This window comes from Camelina sativa, chromosome 1, assembly GCF_030686135.1.
Source record: "Camelina sativa cultivar CO46 ecotype springtype chromosome 1, ASM3068613v1".
Taxonomy (NCBI): Eukaryota; Viridiplantae; Streptophyta; class Magnoliopsida; order Brassicales; family Brassicaceae; genus Camelina; species Camelina sativa.
Genome location: NC_141880.1, coordinates 8,744,882 through 8,764,821, shown reverse-complemented (window position 1 = coordinate 8,764,821; position 19,940 = coordinate 8,744,882). Strand labels below are relative to the sequence as shown.

The following is a 19,940-nucleotide window of genomic DNA, read 5'->3' as shown; positions in this document are numbered from 1 at the left end:
GGTTCGGTTCTTACTGTCTTCGGCGATTTAATCAACAAGAAGCATAGACGAAATAGACAGAGCATTGACATGATTAAAGAGGGACTAGTAGAGTAGTAGTCATGCTTCTTTCTCTCTTTCACGACACATGTCTCTACTTCTCTCATTCGACATATGGGACTAGGTCCTATGATTAAGATTCACATTGTGCCCCCTTTTTAAATTACTCAAGAGTAACTGATGAAGAAAATAAAATCTCAGTATTTACGACAACTGGTTTGGCGGTTTGTAAAGAGTTTAAAACTTGAAAAAAAGAACCCTCACTTTCATTTCCTCTTTGTTATTCATTCATCTCCAATGTTTGTTTATTACATGAATAAAACTTATAAAAGACCAAATGGCTCTATCTAAAGTAGATGCATTCAGTTTTGTGATATTTCCCAGTCAGGAGGAACAGGGAATCTGCAGGTTCGGGGTTCGAACAATAGGAATGCAGTTAAGAGGGTTAGCCATAGTCAAGACCAATGCTCCACGAGACTCTTCCATATTAACCTTATCTCCTCCTTTGATTTTCCAGTCAAAGCATTGCACCATCACCCCAATCGCTGTTCCAACAAGAATGTAAGCTAGATTTACTCCAGGGCAGCCTCTCCTTCCGCTACCAAAAGGAATGTACTTGAGTGCTTGTTCTCTCTTGTCTTCTTTTCCTGTTCCTAGAAACCTCTCTGGCTTAAACTCATTAGGCTCTTCCCAAAAATCAGGATCTCTCATCACAGCATAAGCATTAATAACTAGTGGTGTGTTCTCCTGTACATGAAACCCTCCGATCATACACCTTTCACGGGCTGTCCTTGCAAATAGAGGCCCTGGTGGGTGCAGTCTCAGTCCTTCCTTCACAATCGCTTGCAAATAAGGGAGGTTTGGTAGGTCTGTTTCTTGAACCAACCTTGTTCTCCCTACAACGGAATCGATCTCTTGTCTTAAGATCTCAAGAACCTTAGGGTTGTTTATAATCTCTGCCATTGTCCACTGTGTTGCATGTCTCGAGGTGTCAGTGCCTGCAACAACAAGATCCTGCAGTTGAAAAGATTTCTTAGGTACAAAGACAATCAAGAAGTGTTATATTGGATTATAGATGAATCTGCCTTTTACCACGAACAACGACTTAATTTGGTTCCTCGTGATCTTACACTCTGCATTTTTGTCCCGGTAAGCTGCCAACAACAAGCCCATCATGTCCATTTCTTGATCTTCGTCAAGTTTCTCTCCATGTTCCTCAAGAATCCTATCCAGCACTTCACTGAATCTGCAGGAAACACTCATTATCTCCTTTTTGAACAGTGAGATTCCAAGCTTCTTAAGGGGCCTGTGCAACATGTTTGCCATGAAAATCTTCTTTGTCAAAGCAGTTGACTCCGTCACCAAGCCTCTAACTCTCTCCGCCTCACCATTCTCCTCAGAACAACTCCTCCCCATAATCATCTTGCAGATGCTATTGTTAATGAGCTTCATTGCTTCCTTACTAATCTCAACGCTCTCGTTCTTCATTGCCTTATCAAACAGACTCAAGTAAAACCGTTCTAGCTCATCTGCACGGATGCGTTGTGACCGCTCTAGTGCCTGAGGTCCGAGTAGTTTCGTGACCATTAGCTTCTTCATGAACTTCCAGTAGTCTCCATAAGGAGCGGTGAAAAATCCAGAAGATCCAACCAAGAGGGACTCCCCGATTGGGGGGTTTCCCCGAAAAGATATGTTCACATCATGTGCCCTGAAGATCTCGTACGCCACAGAAGCCGAGGAAACAAATATTACAGGGACATTGAAGATGCAGAGATGGAGGAGAGGTCCATACTTGGAGGAGAGTTTCTGTAAGGACTTGTGGGTTAGAGTAGAGAGGAGCAAGTGAAGATGACCAATGATTGGCAGAGAAGGAGGGCTTGGAGGCAAATCAAAGCCAGCCTGTGAGCTCTTTAGTTTATTGAAGAAGAGAGGGTAACATATGAGTAAAAAAAGGATGCAGAGGAACATAAAGATGAAGCACTTTTCAAAGTCGACAATAAATACTGCTGCCATTGTTTCTCAAAACGATGAGGCAGATGAAACAGAGTATCCTCTTATCAATAATCTATGAATGATGCTGTTTCATTCTTGAAGAATGTCTACAATGGAAAGATGAAAGTATCTATTTTCAAAACAAGAAACGTTTCGGATCAGAAGTTCCTTGACACTCGTGACCATAATGATCATTAAATAAGTGAAAAGGGAATTTTCAGAAACCCCACGTACTGACACATAAGGTTATACGTGTATCTTATCAGTCTTGTATATAAAGAAATACGCAAATTTTATGGCAATAAATATGTTACTTTTTTCAAGTCTCTGACATAAGAAACACTCAATTAGCAAGACAAGTATCTATTGGAAATTGCACTCAAGTCTTGGATTACTTATAGCTAATTTACACTTAACTAACATCTCTATTTTCCCCTTTCATCAGCAAAATCTACCTCATGAGAACGAACACTACTTTACACCAACGAACTAGCTATTAGAACAAGCCAATTCCAGATTCTCAAGATAGAATTAGACTGTCACTGTGCCGTAACACTCATAAGTAGCTCAACTGCTACCAATTAAGAATCAAAACAAAACATAAAAGCTCACAATTTTTGAAATTGCAGTTTGTCACTTTACCAGTTAGTAAAAAACTGCCTTTTGTAAATCTCGTTCTTATCTAAAACCCCAAACAGAACCTTACACAAGTGAAATTATCTTCTTTTGTAGTCTAGCAAACCCAATAAAAGTCACAAAACCATTCAGAGGTTATATAATTTAATCTCCCTAGGGATCAACCAAGTATGCCTTGTAACACAGTAATAAAATCAGGTTCAATTAAAATTTTAAAAGCTAATCAAACAGATCCCTGAGGCATAAGAATTGCGTTGGAATTTGGAAAATTTCTACCAATCTAGACGAAGAACAACCTGCATCACGAAGATTATACAATTGAACTACTCTATGAAACCAAATCGAAACAGAAAAAAGAAGCATCTACCTAGAACTCACCGATCTTAAGATGAATTCAAGAGTGAGAGGAAACAGATGATTGAACTGATCGAGACATAAAACCACATAATTCAAGCAGATAGAAGAATCAAAGTGCTCTATGTAACGCAATTGAATTCGAGAAGGTAAAAAAGTTGGAAGATAAAGTCCAGAGTATATGAACCAATCAACGATACAAACCGAAGGCAAAAATTTCTATGTCCAAGGGATTCAAGAAACTCTTAAGAACAAGAGGCAAAAATAGACACGTTTCAAATTGATTTATATTCAGAAAATGGAAACAAAATCATGTACATACAATTCATAGTTCCATATACTAAAGCATGATTATCAAATAAAACAGGAAATTAAACAAACCGATACTAAACTGAAACAATAACAGCTTAGAGCAACTTTTCCTTACCAAAACTCATGCCCTTATTAGTCTGCGAGTTCAGAGACATCTGATTAAATTACGAACTTGACATCTGCAGCTTACCAAGTAAAGGCTAGTTTCGAGGAACAGGAGTGCACTTCAGAGGATGAGCCATGGACAAGTTTAGTCCTCCAGCCTCATCCATGTTAACCTTGTCTCCTTTGATCCTCCAGTCAAAGCATTGCACCATCAATCCAACTGCGGTTTCAATAAAGATATAACCCAGATTTGAGCCAGGACAGCCTCTCCTTCCACTACCGAAAGGAATGTACTTAAGCGCTTGCTCTCGTCTTTCATCTTCTTGCCCTAATCTTGAAGAAGGTAGAAACCTCCCTGGTTTACACTCCTCAGGGTCTTCCCAAACATTCGGATCTCTCATCATAACATACGCATTACCAACAAGTGTTGTCTTTTCTGGTACGTAGAAACCTCCAATCTTACATCCTTCTTGGAACGTCCTTACAAAGAGAGGCAATGGCGGGTGCAATCTCAATCCTTCCTTAACCACCGCTTGCAAATAGGGGAGCTTTGGTAGATCAATTTCTTGAATCAACCTTGTCTTCCCTACCACATAATCGATTTCTTCTCTCAATCTCCCAAGAATGTTGGGGTTGTTAATGATCTCTGCCATTGTCCACTGAATTGATTGTGCTGAGGTGTCAGTACCTGCAAATAAAAGCTCCTGCAGTTACAAAACGTTTCTGAGTAAGAACAATTTTGATATATCCTCAAATGAAATCAGCTTAATGAGATGAACATTTACCACGAAAAACGCCTTGATGTGGTTCCTGGAAATCTTATGCTCTGCGTTCTCATCTCCATAAGCTGCCAACAACACGTCCACCATGTCCCTATCTTGATGCTCATCTAGTTTCTGTTCATGTTCCGCAAGAACCCTCTCCAGTACCTCGTCAAAGCTGTTGGAAACATACAGGATCTCCTTTTTAAACAAAGAGATTCCAAGCTTCTCAAGGGGCTTGCGCAGCAAAGTTGCAAACAAAACCTTTTTTGTCAAGCCATCTAACTCAGTAACCAATACCCTGATTCTCTCAGCCTCATCATTCTCCTCTGAAAAAATTCTCCCCATGCTCATCCTCCAGAGGCTGTTGTTAATGAGCTTTGTTGCTTCCTTACCAATCTCAACACTCTCCTTCTTCATCGCCTTATCAAGAAGGTTTGAATGAAACCGCTCTAGCTCTCTCGCACGGATGCCTCGTGACCGCTCAAGTGCCTGTGGTCCGAGCAGCTTAGTAACCAGGAGCTTCTTCATGTACTTAAAATAATCTCCATAAGGAGCACTACCAAAGACAGAAGTTCCAATCAAGATGGAATCGTCGACTGAGGGGTTGTCGCGAGACGAGATGTTCAAGTCATGAGCCTTAAAGATCTCGTAGGCCATGGAGGACGAGGAGACAAGGACTACAGGGAAGTTGAAGACGCGGAGATGGAGGAGAGGTCCATACTTGGATGAGAGTTTCTGTAAAGATTTGTGAGCTAGGGAAGAGAGGAGAAGGTGAGAATGGCCTATGATCGGAAGTGATGGAGGGCTTGGAGGCAAATCACAGCCATAGGCGACAAGACGTGAGTACTTAGGTTTCTTGAAGATGAAAAAGTAGCAGAGGAGTGAGAAGAGGCATAAGAGGATTATGAAGAAGCAGTTTTGAAAGTCAACGATGAGTGCTGCCATTGTTGCTCAAAGTGAGAAGGTAAATGAAACCAGAGTATTATTGTCCCAAAGAAATCTACGAAGATATGTATGATCTATAATAGTGTTTATGCTCATTACTTAAAATATACCATAGTTTTTGGAAGTATCTGATATGAAGGAATCTTGAGTCTTTTAAGTAATATAGATTGATATCAGAATGCTTTTGGATACTTGTGGACCACAAGTTGTGGTCATATCTAGATTCTTGACCAGAATCCAAAGCTGCCTCAAAGCAATGACAGAGGAAAGAAAATCAAGATTAGAAGCTTGTACAATATAATCTAGCAGAGAACTAAAAAGCTGCAAATATCACGACTGAAAGTTCACTCAAAGAAGATACTCACGAGTTATTTAAGAGTATTATTTCACTGCAAAAACCAACCATTGATGAAGTCTATAACTGAGTTGACACCATTAGGGTCCATGAACCAGAGAGCAAGCACTAGGGAATGCAATGCGAAATTAACTCCTTACATAGGTAAGAAAATGTTTCACGTTCTCTTTCAGAGGGCACAGTCAAACAAAGGAGTAGAGACACTGAGATAAAGCCAGTAATGATTGCCTCATGAAAACATTTTGCAGCAGCCAAACTACTCAAAATCAAACCAAGTTTTACTGAATATATCAAACTTTTCAATTGCAATGGACAAAACAAAACAAAAAAATTGAATTTTGGGATAGTAACCATAAGTAATCGGCTTCCCAAGACATCATAACCTTTCAAAAGCTAAGCCCCTTATTAACAAACTCCTATGTCCAAATATATATATAAAGATTCTCAATTTCTGATAACCCATTAACAAATAACAACCACCCTGAAGCAGACATAAGAATTGAAACACGGAATTGAACCCAACAAAGTAAAAAACAAAATCGACCTAATACTCACCAATTTCAAGATGGCCAACGACAACCACCTAAAATTCACCAGCGATAACCACTGTGCCAGAGAAAAAAAATCAAACGAGACTCTCCGATACAATTTCATCTCTCACAACTTCACAAGATTCAGGGAAAGTACTGTAAGAGACCCAAAGAGATGACAACAAGACACAATGAATGATTCTGATTACAGGACAATATTTGCGGTTTCGATATTGTAAACCGTTGAAATAAAAACAAACCAAAGATAAACCGATTTGAACCGGGAAACGTTTGTTTATACGATGCAGAGAATAGTGTGATTCTTCCAACAGCTTCATGTAAAGTTATGAATTTGGAAACTGCAGGTTAGAAAATTAAAGGTTTGGTTCGAGGAATAGGAGTCAACTTCAGGGGATGAACCATGGTCAAGTTAAGTCCTCCAGCCTCATCCATTTCGACCTTGTCTCCTTTGATTCTCCAGTCAAAGCACTGCACCATCGTTCCAATTACGGTACCTATGAAAATAGAAGCTAGATTTGATCCAGGACAGCCTCTCCTTCCGCTTCCGAAAGCAATGTGCTTCAGGGCTCTTCTCTCATCCTCTTTCCCTAAAAGAAACCTCTCTGGCTTAAACTCTTCAGGATCTTCCCAAGAAATAGGATCTCTCATCACAGCATAAGTATTTACTACAAGTGTTGTCTTCTCTGGTACGTAGAACCCTTTGATCTCACAACTTCTTTGGAACGTCCTTACCACGAGAGGCAATGGCGGGTGCAATCTTAGTCCTTCTTTGACTACATATTCCAAATAAGGCAGCTTCGGTAGATCCGTTTCTTGAATCAACCTTGTCTTCCCTACAACGGAATCGATTTCTTCTCTCAATCTCTTAAGAATGTTAGGGTTGTTAGTGATTTCAGCCATTGTCCATTGTATAGTTTGCGCTGAGGTATCAGTGCCTCCAAGGAAAAGCTCCTGCAAGTTTCAAACGTTTGTTAGTCAGAAATGTTTTTTTTTTTCGAGTTTTAATGAATCCGCAACTAATGAGAAGAACATTTGATTACCACGAACATCGACTTGATGTGGTTCCTAGTGATCTTATGCTCTGAGTTTTCGTCTGCATAAGCTTCCAACAACGCATCCATCAGGTCGTTACCTTTTTGCTTGTCTAGTTTCTCTTCATGTTCCACAAGAACTCTCTCAAGTATTTCATCAAAGTTGTCGGAAACATACATTATCTCCTTTTTGAACAGTGAGATTCCAAGCTTCTCTAGCGGCCAACGCAATATGTTTACCAACAAAACCTTCTTCGTCAAGCCATCTAACTCGGTGACCAAACCTCTAACTCTCTCAGCCTCACCACTCTCCTCTGAGAAACTCCTTCCCATGCTCATCTGGCAGATGCTGTTGATAATAAGCTTCGTTGCTTCCTTACAAATCTCAACGCTCTGCTTCTTCATCGCCTTATCGAGCAGGCTTGTGTAAAACCGCTCTAGCTCATCCGCACGGACGCCTCTTGACCGCTCCAGTGCCTGTGGCCCCAGCAGCTTTGTAACCAAGAGCTTCTTCATGAACTTCCAATAATCTCCATAAGGAGCACCCACAAAGACTGAAGACCCGATTAAGAGAGGCTCGTCGATTGGAGGGTTGTCGCGAGATGAGATGTTCAAGTCATGGGCCTTGAAGATCTCGTAAGCCGCAGAGGCCGAGGATACGAGGACTAGAGGGAAGTTGAAGATGCGGAGATATAGGAGAGGTCCATACTTAGATGAGAGCTTCTGTAAAGATTTGTGTGCTAGGGAAGAGAGGAGATGGTGAAGATGGCCTATGATGGGAAGAGATGGCGGGCTCGGAGGCAAAGCATAGCCAACCTTTTGATCCTTTAGTTTCTTGGAAAAGAGAGAGTGACAGAGAAGGGAGAAGAAGCAGAGGAGGAGTATGAAACTTGATATGTCTATACTTTGTCTCTCCTTAGCCTATTTTTATCATGCATTTAGCTAGGATAACTCATTGGTTTGCATCATTTTTTAGTTCTTTCTATACACTTTGCACGTCTAGGTAGCTCTTGCATCATCCTTGCATACATTGTGCATCTTGGAGTATTTCAGGTATTTAGGAAACATTGGAAGCCATTCTCGTCCGAGCCATGGTCACCATCTTCGTTTCGTCCGAGCCATGGTCACCATCTGCGTTTCGTCCGAGCCATGGTCACCATCTGCGTTTTGTCCGAGCCATGGTCACCATCTGCATTTCGTCCGAGCCATGGTCACCATCTGCGTTTCGTCCGAGCCATGGTCACCATCTCCGTTTCGTCCGAGCCATGGTCACCATCTCCATTTTGTCCGAGCCATTGTCACCATCTCCGTTTCATCCGAGCCATTGTCACCATCTGCGTTCCGTCCGAGCCATCCGTTCGAGCCGTCCCACTCGAGTGGGATTTAGCTTTCGACGTCTTCATCAAAGTTGTAGGGAATTGAATTATCTTTCCAACGACGTTTATTTCAAGTCAATCGGAGGTGGGATTCAAGAGTTATCATCGTTTTAGTGGATGCGTATACACCACACTCGAGCCATGCTCCTCAACCACGCATTCCAGCTTGTTTGATCGAGCCATGCTCCCCAGCATCCGTCCGAGCCATGATGACATTGCATTCCATTTGATGCACACGGACTCGATCGCACATGTGGGGAAGAAAGACGTTTGGTTTCACACGCTTCAGGAGATTACCGAACCGACGCTTTACCTTGTCGTTTTAAGTTTTAGGGCTTTCCATGTTGGACTACTATATATACATTTTGTTAAGTCTTTGCAGAGACATCTTATCTTTTAATCTCGTTTTCGTTCCCAGAAGGTTTTTAACCTAGCATCCAAAACACGTTCTCAGACTTGTATTCCGATATCGTTGAGATTTATTGAGATTTTGCATTTGATTCCTTCTACAAAGTTGTTAATCTTATTTTTATCTATCTTATTATGCTTGATTCAATGATTTCGGTGTTTGCATCCTTGACTATGATTTTCGGATCTGAGTAGTGTGTTAGTTCCTGAGGATGGGATAGATTAGGTGGAGGATCTTAGGATGTGGAGTGTTTAAGCTTTGATTGTATGATTCCCTTCTGGACTAGAGTTAGAATTACTTGTTTCTCTCTGATCAATTGGAACTAGGTTCGAGACATTTCCGCACCCAAAAGGTGTTTGATGAAATGTCTGACCAACTAGTGCCAGAGACTTACGTTCCTAGCCTAAGAGATTAGTTGTCTAGGATGTTTGTTGACACGAATGAACTTGTCTGTCATGCCTGCTCGACCACGTTTCTCTAGCGAGAGCTAGGTATGGAAGTGGTTGCGTCTGAGTAGCTTTTGCCAAGAGATTGGATTAGCTAAGTTGTGATGTTCATTGTTTAGGGATACTTTGCTTATGGTATGTTAAACACTCCTTAGACTAGAATACTCCACCGACATCAATTACCCCATCCTTAGGACTTCTTTCTTTCTGATTTTTATTACATTCCTGGAACTGTTTCGTTTGTTCATGCTTAGAATCGTTTGCGTTTTTATTCACTTTCGCTTCTTGTCATGCATTCTTGTTTCTTGTTCTGTGACTCATTTCCATTTCGCATTTTGATCATTCTAGGACTCTTAGATAAAAACACTCTTTGAATTGGCTTAACTTGTGATTCCTTGATTGCATCTTGATTGCTAGCAACATCCCATTTGGATTGACACCTTAAATACTACAACACTTAAGGTTAATTGAACCTGCTAGGAGACATAAAAAATCTTAGTATCAATTTGGCGCCGTTGCCATTTGGGAATCGTTTTGCTACATTTAAGATTTCAAGTTTTGCAAGATTAAGTTCTGTTACACTTATCATTCTGAGTACTGACTTGCTTTGGTTTTTTGCTTGTTTGTCTTGCACCTCAGGTACCTGTTGATTGCAACCTTGCATGCACACCAGATCAAGAGGGCATCAGAATCTCCTTCCTGTTATCGACGAAATCAATCGGTTGCAACGCCCACGACAAGCTCGTATTTCCACCGATCATCCCGTACCAGTCCCTATGGAACAACAGCATGAACCACATCAGGGACCACGAAACATTGGTGCTGGGAATGCACCGAACACTCACACTCAACGTGCTGGAATCGTCCCTCCCGCCGTGCCGAACAACAACTTCGAGATCAAAAGTGGTCTGATTACCATGATCCAAGGAAACAAGTTTCACGGGTTGCCTATGGAGGATCCACTCGACCACTTGGACGAGTTCGACCGTCTTTGTGGTCTCACCAAGATCAACGGCGTGAGTGAGGATGGTTACAAGTTGCGCCTCTTCCCTTTCTCCCTGGGAGACAAGGCTCATCAATGGGAGAAAAACCTTCCCAAGGGATCAATCACCACCTGGGATGGCTGCAAGAAGGCATTCTTGGCCAAGTTTTTCTCTAACTCCAGAACAGCACGTCTCAGGAATGAGATTTCCAGCTTCACTCAGAAGAGCTCAGAATCATTCTGTGAAGCCTGGGAGCGTTTCAAGGGTTACCACAGCCAGTGTCCACACCATGGTTTCAGCAACGAGTCACTGCTGAGCACTCTATACCGTGGTGTACTTCCAAAAATCCGCATGCTGCTTGACACTGCTTCTAACGGTAATTTCTTGAACAAAGACGTTGAGGAAGGATGGCAACTGGTTGAGAATCTCGCTCAGTCTGACGGCAACTACAATGAGGATTATGACCGCACAGTTCGCGGTGACGCTGGGTCTGAGGAGAAGTACAAGAGGGACCTTAAGAATGTCAATGACAAGCTTGACCGCCTCTTGCTAAGTCAGCAGCAGACTGTCCATTTTGTATCTGAGGATGACCCTTTTCAAGTTCAGGATGGGAAGGGTGAGCAGTCTGAAGCAATCAACTACGTACAGAATCAAGGTGGATACAACAAGGGTTATAACCCCTACAAGATGAACCCCAATTTGTCTTACCGGAGCACCAATGTTGCAAATCCACAAGATCAGGTGTACCCTCCTCAGCAGCAACAACAAGGTATGCAAAAGCCTTTTGTTCCTTACAATCAAGGATTCATGCCTAAGCAACAGTTCCAGCAAAGTTCTCACGCTCCTCCCGGACCACCACCTGGATTTTCACCACAACAAGTTCAACCTACTCAAGCTCCAGATCAAGAAATGAAGCACATGCTGCAACAACTTCTTCAAGGTCAAGCTAGTGGTTCTCTGGATACTGCTAAGAAGTTTGCTGAACTCAGTCAGCGGATGGAATTCTCTTACAATGATCTGAATGTCAAGTTTGAAGCTCTTAACTCCAAGATGAAGTATATGGAAGGCAAGACTGTTTCTACTTCTACCCCAACAACTGGCCAACTACCTGGAAAAGCAGTTCAAAACCCCAAGGACTATGCTACTATGCATGCCATCACCACCCAAGCTGTAGATGTACGGCTCACTGAGGACACTGAGAGTTTAGATGGGGAGGATTTTCTTCAATATGAAGTTGAGATAAAGGATCCTGTCGAGGTGCTCAAGGATCCAATTGAGTCAGCCAAACAATCTGATCCTGAAGCTACTAAAGAACCCACTACTCCCAAGGATAAACCTGTGAGATTCATTCCTCCACCATACAAGCCACCTCTACCATTTCCAGTGAGGTTTAAGAAGCAGCTTACTGAGAAGTACAAAGCTCTGTTCGAAAACCAAGTCAAGGAGATTGAACTTAGGATGCCTTTGCTTGATGCATTTGCACTTGTGCCTCAATATCAACAGTTTTTAACTGACTTGGTAACCGAAAAGACCAAAGAGAAGGAGGAGATAGCTAAAGGAGCTCAAGCTAAGGCTCTGGAAGATGAGAGGGTAGGGCATGACATAGGTGGGGTTATTCATGAATGCAAGGCTGTCGTTCAGAAGATGATTATCCCAAAGAAGCTAGAGGACCCTGGTTCTTTCACCTTGCGTTGTTCTCTAGGTCCATTGACCTTCAAAAAGTGCCTATGTGACCTTGGTGCTTCAGTAAGCCTCATGCCACTCTCTGTAGCTCAGAGGCTAGGATTCAACGAATACAAGTCATGCAACCTCCACTTAATATTGGCTGATAGGACTACTAGATTGCCTCATGGTCTATTAGAGAACCTGTCCATCAAAATTGGACAAGCTGAGATTCCTACTGACTTTGTTGTGCTGGAAATGGATGAAGAGCCTAAAGATCCACTAATCCTGGGAAGGCCTTTCTTAGCTACAGCTGGAGCAGTCATTGATGTAAAGAAGGGGATGATTGATCTCAATCTGGGTAACAGCTTCAAGATGAAGTTTGATATCAAGGATTCTAAGAAGAAACCAACTATTGATGGACAGACCTTCGTGATTGAAGAGAAAGATCAGAAATCTGGGTTTGGCATCTTTGAGGATGTGAATGAGGCAGAAGCAGAGGTTTTGGTAACCAAAGAGAAAACTCAAAGTGTCACTCGAACATTCTCCAACTCGAGTGCAGTCGTTACCCTCCCTACGCGTCGAGACATACTTCCTAATCACCAACCGAAAGAGACAAGTCCTCCCGCGCTTGACAGTTTATCTGAACCCCAAACAACCAAGATTTTAAGGGATACAGTGGCGGAGTTAACAGCCACGTTGGAGGAGATGAGAGGGCAAATCATGCAGCTCCAAGATAAAGTTAAAATCTCTTCTCCAAGAAAAGCAAGACAGAGGTTGGGGATAATGAAGAAGAGAAGATCTTTTCTTCTTGAACCTGGGCAGAATGCTAAAGAGTATATGGTTAGACAAGACATTCTAGAGGGGTCTACAAAACTCGACTCGACCGACACCGGCACATCACGCTCGCGACTCGACCTTCCCGACTGCCTCACTCGAGCTGCTGTTCTCGCTGTTCCGAACCGACAAATTGAGCCGACATTCCCAACAGCCTCAATCGAGCCACATTCCGACTTCCTCTCTCGAGCCACTCACGACACCCGCTCGAGCCCACATCTGGGCATGCACGGAGTTGAGCAGCAGATCAAACATCAAGGGGATTATCAGCCTGCAGAGGTGGTTGTGCTAGTATCAGATCATGGCGAGTCCAGAGTCGACGACATGCAGTGTGACGAGCAGCCGAACATGTATCAGAACACGCAAGCGGTTGAGCAGCACGTCGACCAAACCACTGAGGACACCCCTGCGGATCCAGAACAAGGTGAAGGACAAAGTCAATATAACGCTCCTCCTTGGGCGAGTTCAGACTCCTTTTTCTACTACTGAGGTACTTCGACCTTCCCTTTGTACATACCATTTCATTCCTGCATTGTTTCTGTTGTGATTCTTAAATCCTCCTCCAAATTTTTCTTACACAGGAGACTGTGTAATTTAAGTTTGAGGGAGGGTTTGAGATGATGTATTTAATGTTGTGTTCTGTGATTCTTATTTTAATTTTTGCATCATATCATATTTGAGTTTGCATCCATCTATTGCATTAAAAAAAAAAAAGAAAAAAAAATGAAAATTTCCACAAAAACAGAGTGTTCATGTAGTTTTGCACTTGCATACTAGGATTGAGTCTATGTTTATTCATATAGGGTTGTTGCATTTAGCATAGGGGTTTATGATGATTGTAACCTTGTTAGCATGCTGGATTCAATAGGATAGGATCAAGGCCCTTGTTCTTAGTTCTTTGATGCTTGTTGATTGAACCTGAAAAGTTAAGATTGAAGCATGTTTTGAATTGATATCATTCCCTATCTACTTGAACCTAATCCTGACTTGCAATTATCCTGTTATGCATTGAAGTTGAACTCATGGATACCATATACATACTTGGATTGTCTTTCACATTTTTACCACCCTTGTCAATCCAAGTAGCTGATTCCCATCTTTGGAACAGTTCCCCGCACCCTTAACCAACCGTTCTTCCAAGCCAATTGTATTTTTGAGTGTCAGGTCTTTTTCCGAGTTGAGCTTGTTAGAAAGTGTTAGGTTCTAACCGACAAGAGTAGGATCCTGTGTAGTTCTAGTTCGCGTTATCCGGACTAGTAGGACTAGGTGAGAACTCGATTTTGGGTATTGGGTATAGATTTGTGCAGAAGAGTGAAGTGTAAAAAGAAAGTAAAAGGGAGAAAGTCTTTAGGAGGGGGATGTGTTTTCAAGGTTTACAAGTCTAGTAAAGGATTTGGGTTGAGCAAAACAATGAGTTATTGGTTCTGGGCATAAAACGAAAAGATTAGACAAAGAAAAGAAAGTAAAAATGCTTATGATGTCTAGAGTCCTTAGAAGAAAAGAAAAAGAACCATAGTGATAATAAAGATCTCCCAATCTGCTAGAATGATAATAAGTGAACTTCTCCTAAGACCAAGTATAAAGAGTGAAAGAATGGGTTTGAGATGATGTTTCTGATGAAGGGTAGAGATAGGACCAACTTCCGTTTGGAATGTTCTTTGGGTAGACAGGACGCTGCTCTTGTATGTATCAGTTGGTTTCAACCTTTAGCCTTCTCTTAAGCTCAACTCATTTTTGTGAGAGAACCTTGTCATGTATTGATGAAACCGCTCGAGAAGGAGACCATCTAAATCTCCAACCCTTCACCCTAGCCAAATGAGTTCAACGACATTGCTTAGCTTGATTCACGGTTCTCTGTCAATGAATGTTAAAGGGAATGATTGATAGGATTGCATGTGTAGAAAAAATATAGAGTTCCTTCACCATGCATCATAGAACTAAAAACAAGGACATTGATTCTAACTATTTTATTTAGCATGTTTTAGGTTCTGAGACCCCATCTTCACACCTCTTCTCCATACTCTATTCTTGATTGTTTGCTTGAGGGCAAGCAAAGAGTAAGTTTGGGGGAGTTGATATGTCTATACTTTGTCTCTCCTTAGCCTATTTTTATCATGCATTTAGCTAGGATAACTCATTGGTTTGCATCATTTTTTAGTTCTTTCTATACACTTTGCACGTCTAGGTAGCTCTTGCATCATCCTTGCATACATTGTGCATCTTGGAGTATTTCAGGTATTTAGGAAACATTGGAAGCCATTCTCGTCCGAGCCATGGTCACCATCTTCGTTTCGTCCGAGCCATGGTCACCATCTGCGTTTCGTCCGAGCCATGGTCACCATCTGCGTTTTGTCCGAGCCATGGTCACCATCTGCATTTCGTCCGAGCCATGGTCACCATCTGCGTTTCGTCCGAGCCATGGTCACCATCTCCGTTTCGTCCGAGCCATGGTCACCATCTCCATTTTGTCCGAGCCATTGTCACCATCTCCGTTTCATCCGAGCCATTGTCACCATCTGCGTTCCGTCCGAGCCATCCGTTCGAGCCGTCCCACTCGAGTGGGATTTAGCTTTCGACGTCTTCATCAAAGTTGTAGGGAATTGAATTATCTTTCCAACGACGTTTATTTCAAGTCAATCGGAGGTGGGATTCAAGAGTTATCATCGTTTTAGTGGATGCGTATACACCACACTCGAGCCATGCTCCTCAACCACGCATTCCAGCTTGTTTGATCGAGCCATGCTCCCCAGCATCCGTCCGAGCCATGATGACATTGCATTCCATTTGATGCACACGGACTCGATCGCACATGTGGGGAAGAAAGACGTTTGGTTTCACACGCTTCAGGAGATTACCGAACCGACGCTTTACCTTGTCGTTTTAAGTTTTAGGGCTTTCCATGTTGGACTACTATATATACATTTTGTTAAGTCTTTGCAGAGACATCTTATCTTTTAATCTCGTTTTCGTTCCCAGAAGGTTTTTAACCTAGCATCCAAAACACGTTCTCAGACTTGTATTCCGATATCGTTGAGATTTATTGAGATTTTGCATTTGATTCCTTCTACAAAGTTGTTAATCTTATTTTTATCTATCTTATTATGCTTGATTCAATGATTTCGGTGTTTGCATCCTTGACTATGATTTTCGGATCTGAGTAGTGTGTTAGTTCCTGAGGATGGGATAGATTAGGTGGAGGATCTTAGGATGTGGAGTGTTTAAGCTTTGATTGTATGATTCCCTTCTGGACTAGAGTTAGAATTACTTGTTTCTCTCTGATCAATTGGAACTAGGTTCGAGACATTTCCGCACCCAAAAGGTGTTTGATGAAATGTCTGACCAACTAGTGCCAGAGACTTACGTTCCTAGCCTAAGAGATTAGTTGTCTAGGATGTTTGTTGACACGAATGAACTTGTCTGTCATGCCTGCTCGACCACGTTTCTCTAGCGAGAGCTAGGTATGGAAGTGGTTGCGTCTGAGTAGCTTTTGCCAAGAGATTGGATTAGCTAAGTTGTGATGTTCATTGTTTAGGGATACTTTGCTTATGGTATGTTAAACACTCCTTAGACTAGAATACTCCACCGACATCAATTACCCCATCCTTAGGACTTCTTTCTTTCTGATTTTTATTACATTCCTGGAACTGTTTCGTTTGTTCATGCTTAGAATCGTTTGCGTTTTTATTCACTTTCGCTTCTTGTCATGCATTCTTGTTTCTTGTTCTGTGACTCATTTCCATTTCGCATTTTGATCATTCTAGGACTCTTAGATAAAAACACTCTTTGAATTGGCTTAACTTGTGATTCCTTGATTGCATCTTGATTGCTAGCAACATCCCATTTGGATTGACACCTTAAATACTACAACACTTAAGGTTAATTGAACCTGCTAGGAGACATAAAAAATCTTAGTATCAAAACTGAAGCAGTTTTGAAAGTCAACGGTCATCACTGCTGCAACTTTTTTGCTCAAAGTGTGAGAGAGGTAGATGAAACAGGAAAATTTATCATCTCAAGAATATAAGGTATGATCTTCTTAAGTTATTGTTTTATGTATATACGGACATACATGTAACGTTAAAATGAAGGGAATCCAAAATGTTTCTTTGGATACTAGCTAGAAACCAAATAAACTAGCTGCAACTAGCTAATAAGTTAAGAAAACCTTTAACCAAAGCTACTAAGCTTAAATAAATAAAAACCTTATTAAGGGGTCCTTGCCAGTTGCAGCCTCGACTGAGTTCAGTGATAAACAGTACACACTGATTGCAGTTCGATAAGATAAAACCCACAAATACGAAATAATTCACGAATAAACCGAAGAACAACACACAATTGTTTAAGGTTCCACACATAAGGCAAACTAAACCAAAAAAAAGTCGGACACCGTGTTGAAACATGAAAAAGCAGAGTTACCTTATTACTTAGCAAATATTCCATTAACTCCTATTCAGTAGATTCTATGTTAATGATCTTAGGGTTCGAGAAACAGGGGTGATCTTAAGAGGATGAGCCATGGTCAAGCTCAGTCCTACTACAGCCTCATCCATGTTAACTTTCTCTTCTTTGATTTTCCACTCAAATCCCTGCACCATCACTCCAATTGCAGTTCCAATAAAGAAATAAGCTAGATTTTCTCCAGGACAGCTTCTCCTTCCACTTCCGAAAGAAATGTACTTAATTGCTTGCTCTCTTCTCTCCTTCTCCTGATCTGATCTTGGAGAAGCTAGAAACCTCTCTGGTTTAAACTCATCAGGATCTTCCCAAGAATCAGGATCTCTCATCACAGCATAAGCATTAACCATAAAGGTTGTTTTCTCCGGTACATAGAACCCTCCGACTCTACACCCTTCTTGGGAGAATCTTCCAAAGACAGGCCCCGGCGGGTGTAGTCTTAGCACTTCCTTGACCACCGCTTGCAAATAAGGGAGGTTTGGTAAATCAGTTTCTTGAACCAACCTTATTTTTCCAACCACAGAATCAATTTCTCCTCTCAATCTCTCAAGAACATTAGGATTGTTAATGAGCTCCGCCATTGCCCACTGTGTTGTTTGCACCAAGGTGTCAGTGCTTGCAAATAAGAGATCCTGCAGTTGCAAAATGTTTTTTCTTAAGCAGAAAAGTTATGTATTCTCACTGAAACCACCTGATGAGAGGAACATTTACCGCGAAAAACGACTTGATATGGTTCTTAGAGATCTTATGCTCTGCATTTTCATCCCGATAAGCTGCCAATAACACGTCCATCAAGTCCGTACCTTGTTGATGCATGTCTAGTTTCTCTTCGTGTTCCACAAGGATCCTTTCGAGCAGCTCATCAAATCTGCAGGAAACATCCATCATTTCCCTTCTTAACAGTGTTAAAACAAGCTTTCTAAACCCCGAGCGCAACATGTTTGCCAACAAAATCTTCTTTGTCAAAGCATCTATCTCGGTAGCCAAAGCCCTGACGCTCTCAGCTTCACCATTCTCCTCTGAACAGCTCCTCCCCATAATCATCTTGCAGGTGCTATTGTTACTGAGCTTCAACGCTTCCGCACAGATATCCACGCTCTCCTTATTCATGGCCTTATCAAACAGGTTCTTGTAAAACCGATCTAGCTCCTCTGCACGGACTCCTCGTGACCGGTCGAGTGCATGGGGTCCAAGCAAGTGCTTGACCAGGAGCTTCTTCATGAACTTCCAGTAATCTCCATAGGGAGCAGAGATGAAGCTGAAAGATCCGGCAAAAAAGGAATCATCTGTCGGAGGGAAGCCACGAGACGAGATGTTCACGTCGTGTGCCCTGAAGATCTCATAAGCAATGGAGGCTGAGGAGACGAGGACTACAGGAAAACTGAAGACCCGGAGATAGAGAATAGATCCGTACTTGGTGGAGAGTTTCTGTAAAGATCTGTGGATTAGAACAGAGAGAAGAAGGTGAAGATGACCGATGACCGGAAGAGACGGAGGGCTCGGAGGTAAATCAAAGTCAAGTCGAGGGTACTTTGGCTTCCTGAAGATTAGAGAGTAACAGAGTAGTGAGAAGAAGCATACGAGGATGAAAATGAAGCAGTTTTGGAAGTCAACTATGATCATTTCTGCCAAAGTGAAAGAGGAAGATGAGAAAGAGTATTTTTGCTAATCAACCATCCTATAAAATCCATCGTGGTTAGTGTTTAGTGTTTACTAGTGTGGGACCAAGATGGTTCACTATTCTGTCAATAGGCATTTTCTTTAGTCATTGTTTTTTTATACAGTATTTACTATCTACTAAGATAGAAAATTGTTACTGGATTTGATCCAACCAAAAAACTAATCATGCATTACTTGAATAGTGGTCGACTCCAAAGCAGCCACAACAAGTTCATAAGAGAGAAAGAAGCCAAAAACATTGGAACCAACAAGTATAATGGAGTAATCGCAAGACATACCAATATAGGGTAGCTTGACCATCTCCAATCTCACCGCAGAAGCAAATGTTACCGCACACAGAAGTTCACAAGGCTAATCAGCATTACCCGGCTTTATGAACCAGCGTTTCAAGTGGTCTAAATCCCAATCCATCTTCTTGATAGACAAATCCCAATCCATCTTCCGAATCACCATTGTCTCTCTCTATCTCAAATGCTATCAGAAATCACCAAAGAACAACACTTTATGGTCAGTGCTCACACGATTCAGCCGAGAGACAAACAAAAAAGTTACTCAATATTCTGCTTTATATTCAGAAGAAAGGAAATTTATGAACAATCAGTACACAATGCTTATGCTTATTAATAATAATAAGCCCAGAATTTTGCAATCTCCTATCTCACAAAATCAACAAGCACAAACACATAAACTATCACAATCAGTAACGATCTGTTCTAGAGAACACTACACTCACCCAAAATTCTCCTTAAAGAAAAAAAAACCCTTTCATCCAAATTACAAAACCATTTCACATATGAATATTTATTCCTTTCTGGGCACAATCAACGTCACAGACTCTCTCACATATGATTTGTTGAAGAAGATAACGCAAAAGCTTTCTCAAATCTATCGCCTGATACGGTTTTTGAATCGAAGAAAGAACAAATTCAGAAGGTTGATTGAAATTGAAGTCGGTGAAAATGAACCGATATGTGACTTAAACCGAAGAACTGTACATAATTATTTACG

General features: G+C 41.6%; 2 protein-coding genes, 1 non-coding gene and 2 pseudogenes across 10 annotated transcripts; all 5 read right to left on the bottom strand.

Annotated features, from left to right (window-relative positions):
- Positions 1-283: 283 nt before the first annotated feature.
- Positions 284-6,196, bottom strand: LOC104785086 (cytochrome P450 705A5-like; annotated as a pseudogene). The gene is made up of 3 exons (XR_015560044.1): positions 6,058-6,196; positions 1,132-1,947; positions 284-1,053 (listed from the first exon to the last, which is right to left on the bottom strand). The product of XR_015560044.1 is annotated as a cytochrome P450 705A5-like (transcript).
- Positions 3,287-6,253, bottom strand: LOC104785051 (cytochrome P450 705A20). Of its 5 annotated transcripts, XM_087455096.1 has the most exons (4): positions 6,058-6,222; positions 5,513-5,758; positions 4,224-5,390; positions 3,287-4,142 (listed from the first exon to the last, which is right to left on the bottom strand). In XM_087455096.1, the coding sequence occupies exons 3-4, from the start codon at positions 5,145-5,147 to the stop codon at positions 3,534-3,536; spliced, it is 1,533 nt and encodes a 510-aa protein (XP_087311222.1). In that variant the 5' UTR covers positions 5,148-5,390; positions 5,513-5,758; positions 6,058-6,222; the 3' UTR covers positions 3,287-3,533. The 5 variants fall into 5 exon arrangements, with proteins under 5 accessions (XP_087311222.1, XP_010508494.2, XP_087311244.1 ...); XM_010510192.3 differs by lacking the exon at positions 5,513-5,758 and having other exon boundaries at positions 6,058-6,253; XM_087455118.1 differs by having other exon boundaries at positions 3,287-4,126; positions 5,513-6,062.
- On the bottom strand, positions 6,146-17,237 carry LOC104785069 (cytochrome P450 705A20 pseudogene; annotated as a pseudogene). The gene is made up of 3 exons (XR_015596610.1): positions 17,214-17,237; positions 7,094-8,005; positions 6,146-7,004 (listed from the first exon to the last, which is right to left on the bottom strand). The product of XR_015596610.1 is annotated as a cytochrome P450 705A20 pseudogene (transcript).
- LOC147949683 (small nucleolar RNA R71) lies at positions 10,488-10,594 on the bottom strand. The gene has a single exon (XR_015565226.1). It is a non-coding gene; the product is annotated as a small nucleolar RNA R71 (small nucleolar RNA).
- On the bottom strand, positions 17,093-19,878 carry LOC104785078 (cytochrome P450 705A22). 2 transcript variants are annotated; one of them, XM_019227052.2, is made up of 4 exons: positions 19,666-19,878; positions 19,211-19,406; positions 17,964-18,792; positions 17,093-17,884 (listed from the first exon to the last, which is right to left on the bottom strand). In XM_019227052.2, exons 3-4 carry the CDS (start codon positions 18,471-18,473, stop codon positions 17,258-17,260), a joined length of 1,137 nt encoding a protein of 378 aa, XP_019082597.2. In that variant the 5' UTR covers positions 18,474-18,792; positions 19,211-19,406; positions 19,666-19,878; the 3' UTR covers positions 17,093-17,257. The 2 variants fall into 2 exon arrangements, with proteins under 2 accessions (XP_019082597.2, XP_010508519.2); XM_010510217.3 differs by lacking the exons at positions 19,211-19,406; positions 19,666-19,878 and having other exon boundaries at positions 17,964-18,935.
- Positions 19,879-19,940: the final 62 nt, after the last annotated feature.